Below are 17,904 nucleotides of genomic sequence, written 5' to 3'. Positions count from 1 at the left end.
AAAAAAAACAAAAAACTGGTTCCAGTGCCTGCTGGCACTAGCCTTACGTCTGGGGTGAACAATGAAAAATGCAGAAAGAGCTGAAGGTTTGCTTAGGAGAGGAACCAGATAAAAAAAAATTACTATTTCAGAGTAAAAGATGTTTTTGGAAAGTTTTAGAAAGACTTTTATCCATGGCTTACACCCATTTTTGGTCTTGATAATCTAACAAAGTCACACAGAATGAAACAGGGGAGTACTTAATCATGTGTATGATGTTTCTTTTGTTGTTAGTACTAATACCAATGATGTGGTCAGTGTATAGTTATAAATATATGTTTGATAATACCTCAACATCTGGTGTGGTTTTGGGAACTTATGGTTTTGTGCAAAGGCATTTTAGGTCAGCAGGCACAAAAGCAGCAAAGAAACAATGTTTTTAGTTTTACTAAAAGGGAAATTCATGATGCATGTATTTCCAGCCGTATGATTGTGTGGCCACTTGTTTGTGCCGCTCTGTAATTAATTAGTCTTGATTTAATGTCAGTGATTCCATGGTTTCTGGTAACATTAATGGCTCAGTCTTATATATTGTTCACTTACTGTACAGCATTGACTGAAGGACCTGGCAACCATTTGCAGGTATGATTCTCCACTGTTTACATGTATATTGCAGGACTCCCATCCAAGAAGCTGCGAATATATTCCTAAATTTTCATGCTGTGATGAATTTAATTGAGATAGATGTCTCGATCAAAAATGATCTTGCACTTGTGTGCAAGATAATTCACTGTTCATCTGACACGTTTTATTTTTTTTATTTGGCCTTTCCTTCTAAATCTAAATTTTGCACGGTACTGATCTACTGGAAAAATAGACAAACTATCTGGCTCTGCTGATGCCTAGTTTTAATTTGTTTTACTTTCCACTTTCCAGCGAGTCTGAAAACCTCCAATCCACTTTCACTTTCTGGTTAATTGGCAGAGGAGAGTTGACAAGTCATCCCTGCTCTGGATGATCACATTGTCAATAACGTGCTTCTGTGACGGGACCAATGACATGTGACCATTTCTGGTTTGTCGCCATTTCTGCTATAGATGTATATCTGTCCCTGTGCTTTTCTTGTGCTACTCGGGCCTAAGCTTTGAAAAACTGACAATAATGCATAAACTACAAGCAAAAAGCCAACAAAATTGACCAGATTTAACTCTGACACACATAGTTAGTCCTCGTCTCGTCACTCAGAGTGGATCCACTGATGTGTGAAATAAACTAAAAATACACAGTAAGTGAAAATGTGGACTAAAGTTAGACATACAGTATCTGAATGAACAAGTCTAGTATTGATATTTTCCAACTATTATAATGTCTTTCCTTTATGCAACTTATACCAAATTACCCCCCCCCCCCCCCCCCACACACACACACACACTCACAAATACTCTTGTGAAATAAAATATATTTAATTCCCTTTAATGAATATGCAACACCAGTGTTTCAGTTTACATGGAAATGTTCCAGTAGAAAATAAAATAAAATCATATAAACATAATTGCATCTAAGGAATATATCAAATGATATTTTTCCCACAACTTAGAGCTATGTGACAGATGCTCGTACAAATTACAGCGAATGTTAAAATGCATAAAAATAGTTATTACGAGTGCAAATATGTAGACAAAGTTGGAGTTTCATAGATATTTTAATAAGATGTTAGTGAAAATTAAGCTGTCACTCATTTGTTCACACCCCTTGGCGGACTTGTCGCACCTCTTGGTTGCCTGAAAGACAGATTAAGATTTAAGGTTTTGTAAAACATTGTTCAATCCACAAGATGACATATTGAGTATGAAAAGGTGGAACTGCTTGGGATAAATGTTTAATACTCACTTTTCCCTCGTATGTTTCTTTCCTGTTGGAAATTATGAGACAAACAGATCAGAGATTTTGTAATGGTATTTACACAAATCCTTCTATTTTTGTGAGACTTAATTAAGAAACAATTACTTTTTTGTGATGTAAGCAGCAGAAACAGATGCAGAAGAAGGAGGATAAGGCTCCATATCCTAATACAACCATCAGAATCAGTTCATAGCCTGAGGAGATAAAATGCAGTCATGCAGCCTTTGACAGTGTACACAACATTGGACTGATTATGATAATGATTGTTTAGATTTTTTTTTTTTTTTTTTTTTGCAGAAATTTAGTAAAAACAGGACCTTAAGCGGTTGGCTGAGGTTTGATGTAGCCATTATTATTTCCATATGAAATGTTGTTATTACACACTTACTTGCACAAACAGGTTTTGGGCCATTCCATTCCCAAGTAGCCTGAGGAGTGCAGGTCAGTCCTGATGAGCCAATAATGAGAAAACCGTGGCATTTGAACTGACATGTTGTGTTGAATATCCGACTTCCACTTGAACAGCTAAGGTATCCGTTATCAGGCAGAGACAGAGGGGGGCATGTCACAGCTGAGGGCACAAACAGGTTAAACATGTATAAAGTTATATAATACTTTAAAATAATAAAGATATCTATTGTAATAATGATATCCTTTGAATGGGCAAAATGCTGAAAGTTTTTTTGAATGCAATCTTCTGCTAGATCTCAGGAAATAAAGGAAACAGATGCAGGGTTTGATGTTCTAAAAAGGACCAGGTTGAGTTCATGAACAATGTAAAGGTTACTGAGTAGAAAAAGCTGGCAAATTTGTAATTTGAATGGTTTTATCTATAAAGATATCTATCACAATCTGGCTCTTCTGTTTGATAAATGAAACCTGACCTAGCTGACCTTCATATTGTCTATTGTTTGATAAACTACTATCCTCATGCCAGAGGTGCTACACATAATCTTTATTTCACTGCCCTTAGTGCGACAAAAACTGTCAAGATCTTTCTTCTCACGTGTTTGACACCTGTTGCCTTCAAAACCAGGTTCACAGAGGCAGGTTGTGTTGCCTATGGTCTCCTGGCATTTTCCTCTTTCACATGATGTTGAATTGCATTGGGCTGCGAAGATAAGAAAAACAGATCATCTTGTTTTAAACTAAAGCAATACCACTTATTTCCTTCAGACAAACACGTGCTTTGGCTCAAAACGGTACGCTTTACATACCTTTAAAACAAACTACTTGCTTTTCATTGGAGCATTTCTCATCATTCCACTTCCCTCGCGTTGGTTCTGTGGTGACATAGATCTCTACACAAAACTCGTTGTCGTGATTGTTGTTCGGTTCATTTGGGGCCCATGAATGTTTGCCAATCCACGTGCTGTTATTCCCAATCCATTTCCAAGTCTCATTCAAGTGGTTTTTGGTGATTCCAATCCAGTAATAGGGACTTGCACTTTTATTTGGCAGCAGGGAGACTATGTAATCATTCTCTTGCTGGTTTTGGATCACCACCATGTCCGTGAAATGAGTTTGGCACCACTCTCTGGCCTTGATCCAGGTAAATTTTTCATCTGAGTAATTATATGTCCAGCTCAAGGTAGTTTCAGTTAAAAAGCAACCTAAAACAGTTTAGGAGAGCAATGTGTGATATTTTATTAATGTCAGCAAATTCTCAATTAGCAATAACACAGTTTACATTGTGTTAAAACTCAAAACCCACCAAGGATAAGAATCACTGTCCACTTCATCTTCAGTGAGCCGCTGGTTGTGTGTTTTAAGATAAATAATAAGAAGCGTTTACTTTATAAGAAAATGATCTTACAATGTCATAATAAAAAGTATTTCTTACTTACCTAAAATTGTGAGATTTCAAAAACTAAAAGTAATCCAATTTTAGGTAAATCTCAGTTTTTCTAATTGTGTCCAGCTTAAAAAAGTGCCCCTCAACAGTTCAGTATAAACGCTTTGTTGCTTCAGTGCAGCTATGGATCAAATGGCAAGGTTTTATGGTCTGACTTTGGTAAGTTAGTCCTACATTATCATAGAATAGCTGGATGTTAGTGACATGGATTGAATAGAGGCGATGAGTGATTTACTTAAAGATGGATAATCTTTCAGTGGAAATCCCCCCCCGCCCTCCATTTCTGATACATGTTGATTCAGAAGTAACTACTTTTAACTGGTGAAAAAAATGTTTCATTTCCCAGCACGGCAAAGACCTCTGCAATAATAGAACAAATACAACAAAAAATATTTCTTTATCTGACAGAACTAATTGTGCTGTCCACCAGTGAAGTATTTTGGTGCCACTGCTTGAAACCCAAGTCCAAAATGCTCTGCTTGTTCTTCCACTTGTTCTTGTTCTTTGCATGAAACTTTTTAATCTGAGACATTTTTTTTTGACATGGCCTCCTTAAAGTCCAAATCTTCTATTCTCCTTTTTGCTTATCTGACCTCTTGAAGCCTGATGTGACCTCCAGATAATTTAGACCTGATAATTACCAGGTTTTAATTGTCCCAAAGTTGAGGCTGGTAAACAGAGGTGTCAGTGGTGGCTTCTAGACTGTGGAACTTGCTGCCTGTAGATCGAAGACAGACCTTTACTCATCTCACAGCACATTCGTATTCACTGGCTTTCGATTAATTGTCAGAAAGATTTTTTTTAATTCTGCTTTTTAAAACAGTCTGTCTTAATCTATAAATAAACTGATCTCATGAGGAAATGTCTTTTGATAGAGATTTCAGAATTTCTACTGTGTCAGCAGCATAATAATAACAGAAGTTAAGGCCTACAAAGAAAAGACTAAAAGCATCCGAAAGAATAGACAAAAACTTGGACATTGCACCAATTTACATGGACAGTTTTTACATATCAGATAGGAAATAGCCAGCACAGCACAGTATCTTTTGCTGTTGGCTATGTTTTGGGGGCACTGCCTCCCAGCATACTAACATTTTTGAGAGTAGACATGAGTTATTTTTGCAGATAAGTAAGACAGAAACAAAGGTTGTGCAATCACCTTTGACCTCATGTATTTCTAGTGCATGAAAATGCTGACACATCTAAAAAATAATGATGATGATTTGTGAAACCCATTATCTTCATAATAGGTTTCTTCCTCCCTCATATGCTTCTCACTGAGACTTTAACCTGTTCGGTGGTGACCTTTGGGTTGCTTTACATAGACCTTAGGTCTGGGCTTTTTCTTTTTACAAATACTTCCTCACCGACTGCTGAAAAAACACAACTTCTTGCAGTATGAGCAAAGAATGTGGAAATAAGCTTTGTGTAAAAGTTCATGAGTAAAGAAACGCCACCAGCTTAACCTTATCGTGTGAACCTGTGCACTTACATGAGTGAGGTAATTGCTGTTTCTTAAGAGTTGTGATGCTGCAACATGAATGATAAAAAAATTTCATCTCAGATTATTTTGTTTTAAAGTTTTTAATAGTTTACATAGACTTACATGCACAGATGAAGATGAATTTTAACAAATAAAGGTTTCATTTCAAACAAAAGTTGGCAGTGCCTAACATACAAAAATAGCAAACCATTAAATAAATAGTATATGAATGCTGGTATCAGTTTATTGAAAGTGTTCAACCAATTATTTATAAAACATTTACAATAAGATGAAGCAAGTCACATATCCAGGATCTTTTAGAGCAATATGTTCAATGTAAAACTCCCACTGGGAGGACATCTATAAGTGAACTTCATTCCACAGAAATCATGGAAAATTCTGCATATATTCTTATATAATTACTCCAATTATATATTTTCTACATGAGGCTTTAATCACAGTTTTTATCTTAACCAGGAAGGTTTTCTTTACAGTAAATCCATGTCAGAGTGGTTGCTGTAAAGGAAAAAGAAAAAAGAAAAAACATAAGAACTACAGCTCTACAAACTTTAAAAATCAAACATTTGGCTCGACAGAAACTTGTGCTTGTCTCACCTGTTCAATTCAAACTTGGATGTTCTCCCTCTCAGTTTCTTTAGGATCCACAAAGCGCTCATTAGCAGACCAGAGCCTAAGACAGAGCCCCCTGCTGCCAAGCTGGTGGTAATAACTTCATTAGATGAAACTGCTGTGGAAAGAGGATGAATTTATTTCAGCTGAATTCTATTTCTGACCTACATTGATTGTTTTAACATTTCCATCCATTTGAGTATTTTTTGTTTCTTTGTTTTACCTTGACAAGTAGGCGTCTTTCCAGACCAGCTGCCATGATGATCACAGGTCAGCAAGTCGTGTCCGTCTAATACGTGCTGTTGATTACATGTGAATGAGCACTGCGAGTTGAAAACTGGCTCATGCTTCGAGCAGGCCATGTTTCCATTTTCAGGAGCCTCAAGTTGTGGGCATCTTACAGCTGTCAGAAAGGAGAGTAAGACAGTGAAAGATCTTAGTTTAGCAGCAAAGGTTACAGGGTCCAGATATTTTTTTTTTTTTACCTGCAAGTAAAATACTACATTACCGCATGAATATGTGTACATACCTGTGCAGGTTGGTATTGCTTCACTCCACTGGCCATCTTCAGAACAGAGAGTGGTGTTTGCTCCATGTAGCCTAAAGCCTGTCTCACAGCTGAAGCTGCAGCTCTTTCCATAGCTGAACTTCATCCCTGTGCCATCTTCACATGTGACAACACCATTCTCTAGATCCCACACAGCAGGGCACTGAACAGCTGAAAAAGAGAGAGCAAAAGATGTCAAGGAATGTTTTTTCTTTTTTCTAACCAAACTGCTGTTTTATAAATAACACATCTATAAAATCATTTCATAAATATTGAGACATCAGAGATCATGCAACATTAAATGATGGCACTGTCTGGAAAATTACTGTGGTGAGTAAACCTTATAGGCCCAGACTGCTGCAGCCTTCCATACCTGTGCAGGTTGGTATGGCTTCACTCCACTGGCCATCCTCAGAACAGATAGAGGTATTTGCTCCTTGTAGCCTGAAGCCTGTCTCACAGCTGAAGCTGCAGGTGGAACCTGGTTGCAGTTCACTAAGAGGTTTGTAACAGTCTGTGATGAGGTGAGCTTGTCCTTCTGGATTCTGACAAGTGATGGCTAAGACAGAAAAGTGTCAAATGGGAATTTAGTGAAAGTCTTCTGTATTGGGTATAAAAAGGTGGAACAAAATTTAAAAGGTCCTCTTACTTTCACAGTGAGGCATATTTTCACTCCACTCTGCAGCCGATGTGCATGTGACCCTGCTTGGTCCTATCAGGCGGTAGCCGCTGGCACAGCTGAAGCTGCAGCTCTTTCCATAGCTGAATCTCACGTCAGTGTCATTCTCACAAGTAACAACACCATTCTCCAGATCCTGGAGTGTAGAGCACTGAACAGCTGAAAAAAAAATAGAGATCAGTTTTAGTAAAATACAAATCATATAAATATTCCTGTGCATTAGTATAAGTGAAACTTTAAAAAGTAAAAACATGATGTAAATTGTTGTACCAGTGCAAGATGGCTGCGAGCTATTCCAGTTTCCTGATGATGTACACTGTAGGGTGTTTGACAGGGAATTGTTCAGCTCATATCCGTCATCGCATGCGAAGACACAAGTAGACTTGTAGCTGGAAGGGCCCAAAGGATCAGAGCACTCTATGGATCCTCTCTGAGGCTGGGGCAGTTCTTGACACTGCACCACTGTTGAAAACATGATAAAAACATAAATTAGACCCCTTTTAAACATATGTTGTTAGAAATTAGCTTCACAAAGCATCACTTTATATCACAATACCATTGGTAAATGTAAAATCTCTTCATCTGCAGAGTTCTATGTATATTTCTAAGACATCTCCACTCACGTTCACATGTTGGAGGCGGCTCTGACCAGTTTCCATCGGCAGTACATCTCAGAGGTCCTGGCATACTGGTTTGGTATCCTACCTCACAGGAATACTGGCATGAGGAGTCATAGAAGTATTCTCCATACTTATGAGTGCAGCTTAGATTTCCCTTGTCTGGGATGATCAACACATCTGGTTTACATGCAACAACTGTAAAAAGAAAACAGGATACAACAATTAGATGCCAAGTCCCGTAAAATACAAGTGTAAAAAAAAGTGCAGAAAAATGTGAAATGGTTAAAATATTGTATCTTCTTACCATGCTCACATCTCTCTCCATAAAACCCTGGAAAACAGTCACACTTATGACTGTTGATGGTCTCAACACACTCTCCGTAGACGCATGAGTCATTCTTACAGGCAGCTGAGGAAAAATGTAACACATTCATATGTCTTGTGTGAAGTTATATTAACCAGTTAATGCAAATAATTTTTAGATTGTAAAATCAGTGGAGTGTTAGATAATTAGAAAGGGCATCAGCTTGAAAGTTCTCACCTGAGTAGCACAAAGCAGTCTTATCCTTTCTACACCACTCATCATTCCATTTTCCTGTCTCCCTCTCCCTTTTAATGTACATCTCCACACAGTCCTCAGAATTCCCTGTGGTTGTGATCATGCCATTATTTGGTTCATTTGTTGCCCAGTTGGTCGCTTCTTTTGTCAGAGTCTTGTTGGTCCCAACCCAGGTCCAGACATCATTTATCTTGCGGATCCCAATCCAGTAGTAGCCATCTTTCTTAGGCAGCCAGTTGTTCAGGTGCTGAATCTCCTCCCGGTTTTGGATTGCAACCATATCTGTGTAGTTCTCCCTGCACCAGCTTCTAGCATCTTCCCAGTTCATCCTCTTGTCTGAGTAGAAGTAGGACCAGCACTCACTTGTCCACATGCACAGCACTGAGAAGAATAAAAGAGAGGTGTACATTAGATGGTCTTCCAGTAAGGAGGACTTTTTTAAAGCTAGAAATGTTAGAAAATATGACAGTTAAACTCATGCCTGCATTGGATTTACATACTTGAGTGAAGAAAGAACAAGCAGATCCATGAGACATAGATCTTACATCCACTGGTCGGAATCAGTCTGAAGTTGAATTCCTGTAAAAATAAAAAGGAAAAAAATTAATTGAAGTAGATTAATATATCCATCAAGAATGAGCCATAACTGAACAGAAGAGCCTTTCCAATGACACTTCTACACTCACCATTTTCAATTTTGTGTATGATCAGCCAAAAAATCTTTGTACGGTTTTAGTCTGAGTGTCTCTTTGAATAAAAGAGAAAATGATTCTGAGTTTTATGTTGCTGAGCTTCTCCTTTTATACACGTCTATGGCTGGATCCAGGTTTCCTGGAAACTACAATCAGAGCCACGGCTGGAATTTCCCAACCCAAATTACCCCCCCTTCTACTTCCACAGAAGACCTTAAAGCTAAATCTTATGTTTATCTAAGGGCAAAGAACTTAGAAACATATATTAGGTGGCATTGTCTCACAACGTCACTTAGTTATTGTGTCTATTTTTACCATAATTTTTAAGAGCAACAAGTCAAGAAGAATTAATTACAATATATTCATTTTGTCAACTGATGTTTGTGACATTTTATAAAACCATATTACATACAAAGGTCTTTTTGTAGCACAAAATACTTTTTTAAAGAGGCGTTTATTATCCACACATGATTAAAACTTGTGCAGTCTGTTAGAAAAATGAGTAGTAATTTAGTAGAGGTAACTTTTGCACTGATATATTGATATAATACTCAGCTTCAGTAACAGTGGGCCAAACAACTTCAACACCTCTTTTCAAAGTCATTTATAAAATAAAAAAAAGTTTTAAAGACGATGTGTTAGTTTTTTTTTCTTTAAAACTGTTAATGTCTAAGTTACAAAGGCAATTTGTCTGGAAAAGCTTTGAAATCCTGTTACCTGGTAAAAGTATGTGAGAGAGATTTCAGATCAGCAAAGTCCCTCTTAAGTTGTAGAGGTTTTTATCAATAATTGAGAGCAAATATCTGAACTTCAGCTGCAGTAAGGCAATATGTTTGCTGAGCTGTTTAAAAGGAATTCAGACAAAATTTTATCTCGACTTGCTTAGCCAATTTGATGATTCATTCATGCCAATACATATTAGTAGGGGACGGGGGGTTCACATTTTTCATGAGTGTCTTGGAACAGGAAAGGTACAATGTAATGCCGGAGCAGAGGCGCCTGCTTTTTTTTTCTTTTTCTCGTTTTTCCAAAATGACAGTTCATATCCTTCCTGTTTGGCTCAAAACACTGAACAGCAGCCACTTATCCTTGACACCTTCCAACCTCCACCTCTTCCCAGAAAAACAATATAAACTTTCTAATTAACTCACACAGAGCAACAGAAACTCAATTCAACTTCACTCTATTCAGCTTTATGAATAAAGCACTTTAATGCAACAAAAGTCAAAATAAAATGCTAAACACTAAAGATAAAACAAATTTAAAATAGCTAAAAGCATAAAATACAATAAAAGTATATTAAAACAATTAGAAGTACAAAAAGAAATGTAAATTAATAAAATTATTAATAAAAAAAAAAACAGTAAAGCAAAACAAGAACTAAAATTGAATACATGCTTTGCATTCATTTGTCATCATCTTACATCAAACCATGTGACACTGAAATACCTAATCAATACCCTCTGAGTACAGTTATTTACAACATATTTCTTTACTGAACATTCATGATTAATGCTTGTGGAGCATCTATATGTAGATATAAGGGCGAGGACAGGGTAATGTAGTATAGAGGTAGCCCCCTGATAGCTTTGAACTGTGTACTATACTGTTAGATTGTTCTTTTTTTCTCTTTTAATAGCAGTGGCAGTGGGCTAAATTAGAGAAACACACACAAAAAAAGTGGAAATGTGCAGTCTTATGTGTGTCATTAATGCTGCTGAGCCCTGAGCATGGATTTTATTATGACCTTCCCTAGGGAAGTAGCAGGAAATTCTGGGGCCCATGTACAAATCATCTTGGGGAGCCCATAAACTGACAATTGTTTTTACATAATTCCACCATGGTATAAGACAAATATAATAAATATGATTGTAGTTTAGCCTCTATATGTAGAAAGCCATAACAAACAGGAGTAATGAAAGTCAGATGGCCACACTTCACTCATCTTAATCTATATTTACAGAAAAAGAGAATCATTGTCTCTGAATAACATTTCTTCCTGTTTATCAGTGAGATTCTTTGGCCATTGTTCTGGTCCCTCTTGCAGACGCTCTTCTGCATCGCTCACCTTCTTACAGTCTTTCTGTTCCTCTTCTTTCTTCTCTTCAACCTGCTTATGTCTTTCAGAGCAAGCTTCACTTCTTCTTTCTTCACTTATGTCCTCTAACTCTTACTTTCTGCTAGAAGGAAGGCAGACCCCATTCTAGCAAAATTGACAAACATGATCTTAACCTGCTTGTAGTATAAAATGATGATTATTTAATCAGAAACAGGTAAAGATGACTGATTGTAAACTAAAAAAGAACTTATGAGCTCACTTTATCTCACATCCTCAGTGACCAACGTATTATGGACTGAGATTTTGACTGTTAATGTCAAATATATAAAGTTAAATATATGTTTGCTAGGCTGCATGGTGGCGCAGTGGTTAGCACTGTGGCCTCACAGCAAGAAGGTCACTGGTTCAATCCTTGGCTGGTTTGGTCAGTGGCCTTTCTGTGTGGAGTTTGCATGTTCTCCCCGTGTATGTGTGGGTTCTCTTCAGGTACTCCGGCTTCCTCCCACCATCCAAAGACATGCCTGATAGGTTAATTGGTCACTCTAAATTGCCCCTAGGAGTGAGTGTGAGCGTGAGTGTGGTTGTTCATCTCTCTGTGTGTGGCCCTGCGATGGACTGGCGAGCTGTCCAGGGTGTACCCTGCCTGTCGCCCAAAGCCAGCTGGGATAGGCTCCAGCTTCCCCACGACCCTGAATTGGAATAAGCGGTTCGGAAAATGAATGAATGAATGAATATGTTTGCTATCCAATGAACTTTTTGCTAAGCTGAAGCCAATAGCATGAGTTATGTTTTGGATTGTACCTCCCGTGTTATCAACTCATTCTAAACTATATGTTCTATCATGCAACCTGGACATCTTTCTGGTATATGACACATATCCTTATAGTCTAGTTAAAGCACTAAATTCAGCAATCCAGTAATAATTACAAGACAGCTCTTTTTTAGGTCAAATCTGACTCAAATCTACAAACAGTGGGGTTATAATAATAAGATTCTGTCTTATTTGTCATTCATCCCGATCATAACATTGGAATATTGTCTTCCTGTCATTTGATTTATTCAAAAATTATGGCAGACCAGTAGTTATCGACATTTTAGTTTTAGGGGTCTGGTGCACTAAATGTTTTCAGAAATCATGATGCCATGGGTATCTTTACAATCATGAAATTACAATGAATCCATTAATACAAAATATGACTGACCACTGGAAAAGAACTAAAACATTGATACAAACTTAAACATTTCTTTTCATTTAGGGGTCTGTGAAAGTCAAATTATAGTTGTTAATAAGCAACAAATTTCTAATAGCAGTTTATCTGTGTTGTACCTTCTGTGTTTCCTTCAGTCTGAGACATCTCCTGCTGATATGTACTCAAATTGTGTGTAAGTTCAGGTGCTGTTTGGTGTCTTCTCAAGGAAAATTAGTTTGAAGTTGCTGCTCCTTCTTTAGTTTTCATTGTGACTTTTCTCTGAGACCTTCACTATGACATTAATTATACATTCAATAAATGGGACACAAAATCTTTACATTCCAGTATGATTTTAACTCTTCTGCTCTCTCTTGTTCCTCCTTTTCCTCTGATGTCTTCCTGCTTTTCTTTGCTATATTAGTCAGAGTACCAGTGTGTTAATATATAAACACAGCGTCCCAGAAGAGAAATTGTGAAATGCGGTATCTAATCATTGGGAAGAAGCAGTCAGCAGATGGCTCCAGAAATGGACATAGATGTTAATGTGCCATCAAATGAGCCAGGGACTGGGAGTTTTGAGGTCAGGAAATTTCAAAGCGTATCTCAAACAACATGAGTTGTTTTAAGTTCAAACTCATGAATAAACCCGAAAAGCTATTTGAATTTTGTCAAACTTAATGTTTTATTTTGAGTGTTTATTTAGGTTTGGATGAATTTACTCAAAAAGCTTTGCAGCAGGTTTATTTTCTTGTTTGAAGTTCATATTAAAAGTAATGTCAACCAGTTCCTTTTTATTTAGTTTATTTCTTAGCTTTTTTTAAGTGTCTAAAATCATACATAAAACACTAAATGTTATAGTTGAATGACAACTTGTACTTAAAGTTCTTTTTTAAAATAATATTTTTCACATTTTCATATCAAAAGATATCACCGATGACAAGTTGTTGAGATAATGAAATGTTTATATTGTGGTATTCCCATCAATGTTTTAGCTTATCTGTTAGTTTTTTTGTAAAGAAAAGATGATTACGCGATTCTGCTTAATGTCTTACCTTCATAATATGTCAGTAAAGCATGAAATTTTTGCAGATAAGTAATGTATGCTATTACCTTCAGTCACATGTATTATCATGATCTGGTCTCATGAAAATGTTAACACATAGGGAACTGACTTCTCTAAAATAATGCTAAAACAGACTGTCAGCAACAGGATTCTTTCTTTTTTGCATGCTTCCCACGGTAAATCATGTCACTTCTATTCTGTTCTGCTGACTTTTTCAGTGGACAACTGACATGCATAGACATTGGGTCTGAGTTGTGTTGGAAATACTTCCTCCCGAACTGTTGAAGTGAAACAACTTCTTGCAGTATGAGAAAAAATGTGTAAACTGTCTTAACCTTGTTAAATGAACTTTTGCACCAATGTGAGTGATGTAAATGCAGCATTTTAAATGCAGTTCTGATGCTGTAGCATGTTTAATGAGAAAATGACATCTCTTTTATTCAACAATGATTAGTTTTGCATATACAACACATTCTGTCATGCAGATGTAGATGATTTTCAAGTTTTAAACAAATGCCACCAGTGTCTAACATACAAAATTGGCAATATTTTGCATAAATAGCATCAAAATAATCAGTTTAATGAAAATAGTTCATAGCGATTATGTTACATTGTAGTCCATACACTACTGGATAAAACATGTGCAGTAAGATAAAGTGAGTAACCTTTGAAGCATCTTAATAAAGATTTAGAGCAATATGCTCAATGTAAAGCTCCCACTGGGAGGAAATCTATAAGTGAACATCATTCCACAGAAATCATGGAAAAAACCTACATATATACTGTTATAATTAGTCTAATCTTTTCCTTTCTAAATGAGGCTTTCAGCGCAGTTTTTGTAGATCTGTGGAGGTTTTCTTTACAGCAAATCCATGTCCGAGTGGTTGCTGGAAAGGAAAAAGAAAAAAGAAAGAACAGCATGAGTACTACAGCTCTACAAACATTAAAAATGCAAAGTTTGTTTAAAAAGAAATCATTGCTCATCTCACTTGTTAAAGGCAAGCTTGAATGCTTTTCCTCTCAGTTTCTTCAGGATCCACAAAGCGCTCATCAGCAGACCAGAGCCTAAGACAGAGCCCCCTGCTGCCAAGCTGGTGGTAATAACTTCATTAGATGAAACTGCTGTGGAGTGGAAAGATAAGGAATTTATTTAAGATTAATTCTATTTCAAACATACATTGATTATTTTAAAATTTCCATCCCATTTGGGTGTGGGAATTTTACAGCTGCCAGAAAGGACAGCAAGACAGCAAGGCATCTTAATATAGCAGCAAAAGTTACTGAGTTTTTTCTTTTAATTCTGTAAATAAAAAGCTGCAACCCTTCAATTCTACATAAATATGCTTCAATACCACTGGAGATTGGTATGACCTCTATCCACTGTCCATCTTCAGAACAGATAGTAATGTGAGCTCCTTGCAGTTCAAAGACTGGCTTAAACTTTGTCTGCAGAGTTCTATGTATATTTCTAAGACATCTCCACTCACGTTCACATGTTGGAGGCGGCTCTGACCAGTTTCCATCGGCAGTACATCTCAGAGGTCCTGGCATACTGGTTTGGTATCCTACCTCACAGGAATACTGGCATGAGGAGTCATAGAAGTATTCTCCATACTTATGAGTGCAGCTTAGATTTCCCTTGTCTGGGATGATCAACACATCTGGTTTACATGCAACAACTGTAAAAAGAAAACAGGATACAACAATTAGATGCCAAGTCCCGTAAAATATAAGTGTAAAAAAAGTGCAGAAAAATGTGAAATGGTTAAAATGTTGTATCTTCTTACCATGCTCACATCTCTCTCCATAAAACCCTGGAAAACAGTCACACTTATGACTATTGATGGTCTCAACACACTCTCCGTAGACGCATGAGTCATTCTTACAGGCAGCTGAGGAAAAATGTAACACATTCATATGTCTTGTGTGAAGTTATATTAACCAGTTAATGCAAATAATTTTTAGTTTGTAAAATCAGTGGAGTGTTAGATAATTAGAAAGGGCATCAGCTTAAAAGTTCTCACCTGAGTAGCACAAAGCAGTCTTCTTCTTTCTACACCACTCATCATTCCATTTTCCTGTCTCCCTCTCCCTTTTAATGTACATCTCCACACAGTCCTCAGAATTCCCTGTGGTTTCCCCATTATTGCCATTATTTGGTTCATTTGTTGCCCAGTTGGTCGCTTCTTTTGTCAGAGTCTTGTTGGTCCCAACCCAGGTCCAGACATCATTTATCTTGCGGATCCCAATCCAGTAGTAGCCAACTTTCATAGGCAGCCAGTTGTTCAGGTGCTGAATCTCCTCCCGGTTTTGGATTGCAACCATATCTGTGTAGTTCACCCTGCACCAGCTTCTAGCATCTTCCCAGTTCATCCTCTTGTCTGAGTAGAAGTAGGACCAGCACTCACTTGTCCACATGCACAGCACTGAGAAGAGAAAACAGAGACGCATATTAGATTGTCTTCCAATAAGGAGAACTTCTTTTTGGTTAGAAATGTTAGAAAATATGACAGTTAAACTCATGCCTGCATTGGATTTACATACTTGAGTGAAGAAAGAACAAGCAGATCCATGAGACATAGATCTTACATCCACTGGTCAGAATTGGTCTGAAGTTGAATTCCTGTAAAAATCAAAGAGAAAAAATAAATATCCATCAATATCCATCAATAATGAGTTACAACTGAACAGAAGTGCATTTCTAATGACACTTCTACACTCACCATTTCAATTTTTATGTATGGTAAGTTAAAAAATACTGTTTTAGTGCATGTGTCTTTGTGTAAGGAGAAAGGGATTCTGAGTTTTATGTTGCTGAGCTTCTCCTTTTATATGACCTGCATGAAAAAAGGACTGGCGGATCCAAGTTTCCTGAAAACATCCATCATTATCAGATTTGTGACTGGAATTTCCACACCCACATCCTGTTCTCTACTTTGACTGATGGCTATAAAAACTTACTTTTGTTGAGATGCCATTGTCTGATAACATTAACCTTTTTATTAATACGCAGACATGCATGAAGTTGGAAGGATTTTGCATTCAAACTTTAAAGGGAACAGTGACAAGAACAAATAAAAACGTGCAATAAATTTCAGCAGTCACATTAAGACAGTTGTGAAGTCGACCTTTAATCACTTAAAAAACATGTCACAGATTTAAGGACTAATTTCTCTAGCAAGATTTAAAAAAAAAAAAAAAATCTTTACTGTGCATTCATCTCGAGCAGACTTGACTATTATACTGCTGTCCTTACAGGTCTCGCTAAAAAATCCTTCAGTCAGCAGCAGTAAGTCCAGAACGCTGCTGCTCGAGTCCTTACTAAGATGAAAAAACTGGATCATACACCTCCAGTTCTCAGATCTTTACACTGGTTTCCTGTCCATCACAGAATTGACTTTACAATCCTGTTGTTAGTTCAGAAAGCACTGAACGTTTAGGACTAAATGTCACTCAGGATCATTGGTTTGTTATGAACTTATCAGCTCTATCAGGTCAATGAGGTCAGTTATATTATCTGCTGCCAGAGTCAGAAGTAAAGATGGAGAGGCAGCTTTTAGTTTGATCCTCCTCACAAACTCCCAGCAAAGTGCAAGTCTGCTGAAACTCTCCGCTGCTTTAAATTGATTTAATTTTTTTTTCTAATATTAATACTAAACAGTTGTCTAAATAACTGAAACACTTTTATTCAAAGTCATTCTCAAAATGATCCATCTGTCCATATTCTTAACCACTTTGTCTAATTAAGGGTCGTAGGGGAAGCTGGAGCCTATCCACACAATCTTCTCAAAATTATTTTTAAAAAATTCTAAAAAAGGAAAAAAAGTGTTTTTAGAAACTGTACATGCTTTATCTACACTGCTTAAAAACTAAATGGAACACTCAAGTAACACGCTGTAGATCTGAATGAATGACATATTTTTGTTAAATACTTTGTTCTTTTCATAGTTGAATATGCTGACAACAAAATCACACAAAAATTATAAATGAAAATCAAATGCATGGTGATCTGGATTTGGAGTTATACTCAAAATTAAAGTGGAAAAGCACACTACAGGCTGATCCAACTTTGATGTAATGTCCTTTAAACAAGTCAAAAAGAGGCTCAGTAGTGTGTGTGGCCTCCCCGTACCTGGGTGACCTCCCTACAACGCCTGGGCATGCTCCTGATGAGGCGGCGGATGTTCTCCTGACGGATCTCCTCCCAGACCCGGACTAAAACATCCACCTACTCCTGGACAGTCTGTGGTGCAACTTGGCGTTGGTGGGTGGAGCGGGACATGATGTCCCAGATGTGCTCAGGAACTGCTGACACAGTCCAGCCACATGAGGTCTATATTGTCTTGCATTAGGAGGAACCCAGGGCCAACTGCACCAGCATATGGTCTCACAAGGGGTCTGAGGATCTCATCTCGGTACCTAATGGCAGTCAGGCTACCTCTGGCGAGCACATGGAGGGCTGTGCGGCCCTCCAAAGAAATACCACCCCACACCATTACAGACCCACTGTCAAACCGGTCATGCTGGAGGATGTTGCAGGCAGTAGAACGTTCTCCACAGCCTCTTCAGACTCTGTCATGTCTGTCACATGTGCTCAGTGTGAACCTGCTTTCATCTGTGAAGAGCACGGGGCACCAGTGGTAAAT

General features: G+C 37.5%; 2 protein-coding genes across 2 annotated transcripts; both read right to left on the bottom strand.

Moving 5' to 3' along the window:
• Positions 1-5,540: 5,540 nt before the first annotated feature.
• On the bottom strand, positions 5,541-11,148 carry LOC306759906 (E-selectin-like; the record flags this gene model as incomplete). Its single annotated transcript, XM_079245653.1, has 11 exons — positions 5,541-5,735; positions 5,835-5,967; positions 6,073-6,252; positions 6,379-6,567; positions 6,770-6,955; positions 7,046-7,234; positions 7,346-7,537; positions 7,699-7,890; positions 8,000-8,104; positions 8,237-8,635; positions 11,121-11,148. 11 exons carry the CDS (start codon positions 11,146-11,148, stop codon positions 5,708-5,710), a joined length of 1,821 nt encoding a protein of 606 aa, XP_079101779.1. The 3' UTR covers positions 5,541-5,707.
• Positions 11,149-14,117: 2,969 nt separating this feature from the next.
• On the bottom strand, positions 14,118-16,033 carry LOC306759905 (L-selectin-like; the record flags this gene model as incomplete). The annotated part of the gene is made up of 7 exons (XM_079245652.1): positions 15,982-16,033; positions 15,803-15,881; positions 15,283-15,684; positions 15,046-15,150; positions 14,746-14,937; positions 14,248-14,380; positions 14,118-14,145 (listed from the first exon to the last, which is right to left on the bottom strand). The coding sequence occupies exons 1-7, from the start codon at positions 15,982-15,984 to the stop codon at positions 14,118-14,120; spliced, it is 942 nt and encodes a 313-aa protein (XP_079101778.1). The 5' UTR covers positions 15,985-16,033.
• Between the last annotated feature and the right edge of the window lie 1,871 nt (positions 16,034-17,904).

The sequence above is a fragment of the Telmatherina bonti genome, assembly GCF_933228915.1.
Source record: "Telmatherina bonti genome assembly, chromosome: 8".
NCBI lineage: Eukaryota > Metazoa > Chordata > Actinopteri > Atheriniformes > Telmatherinidae > Telmatherina > Telmatherina bonti.
Note: the sequence above shows the minus strand (reverse complement) of the source record. Positions and strands in the feature narration are given on the sequence as shown.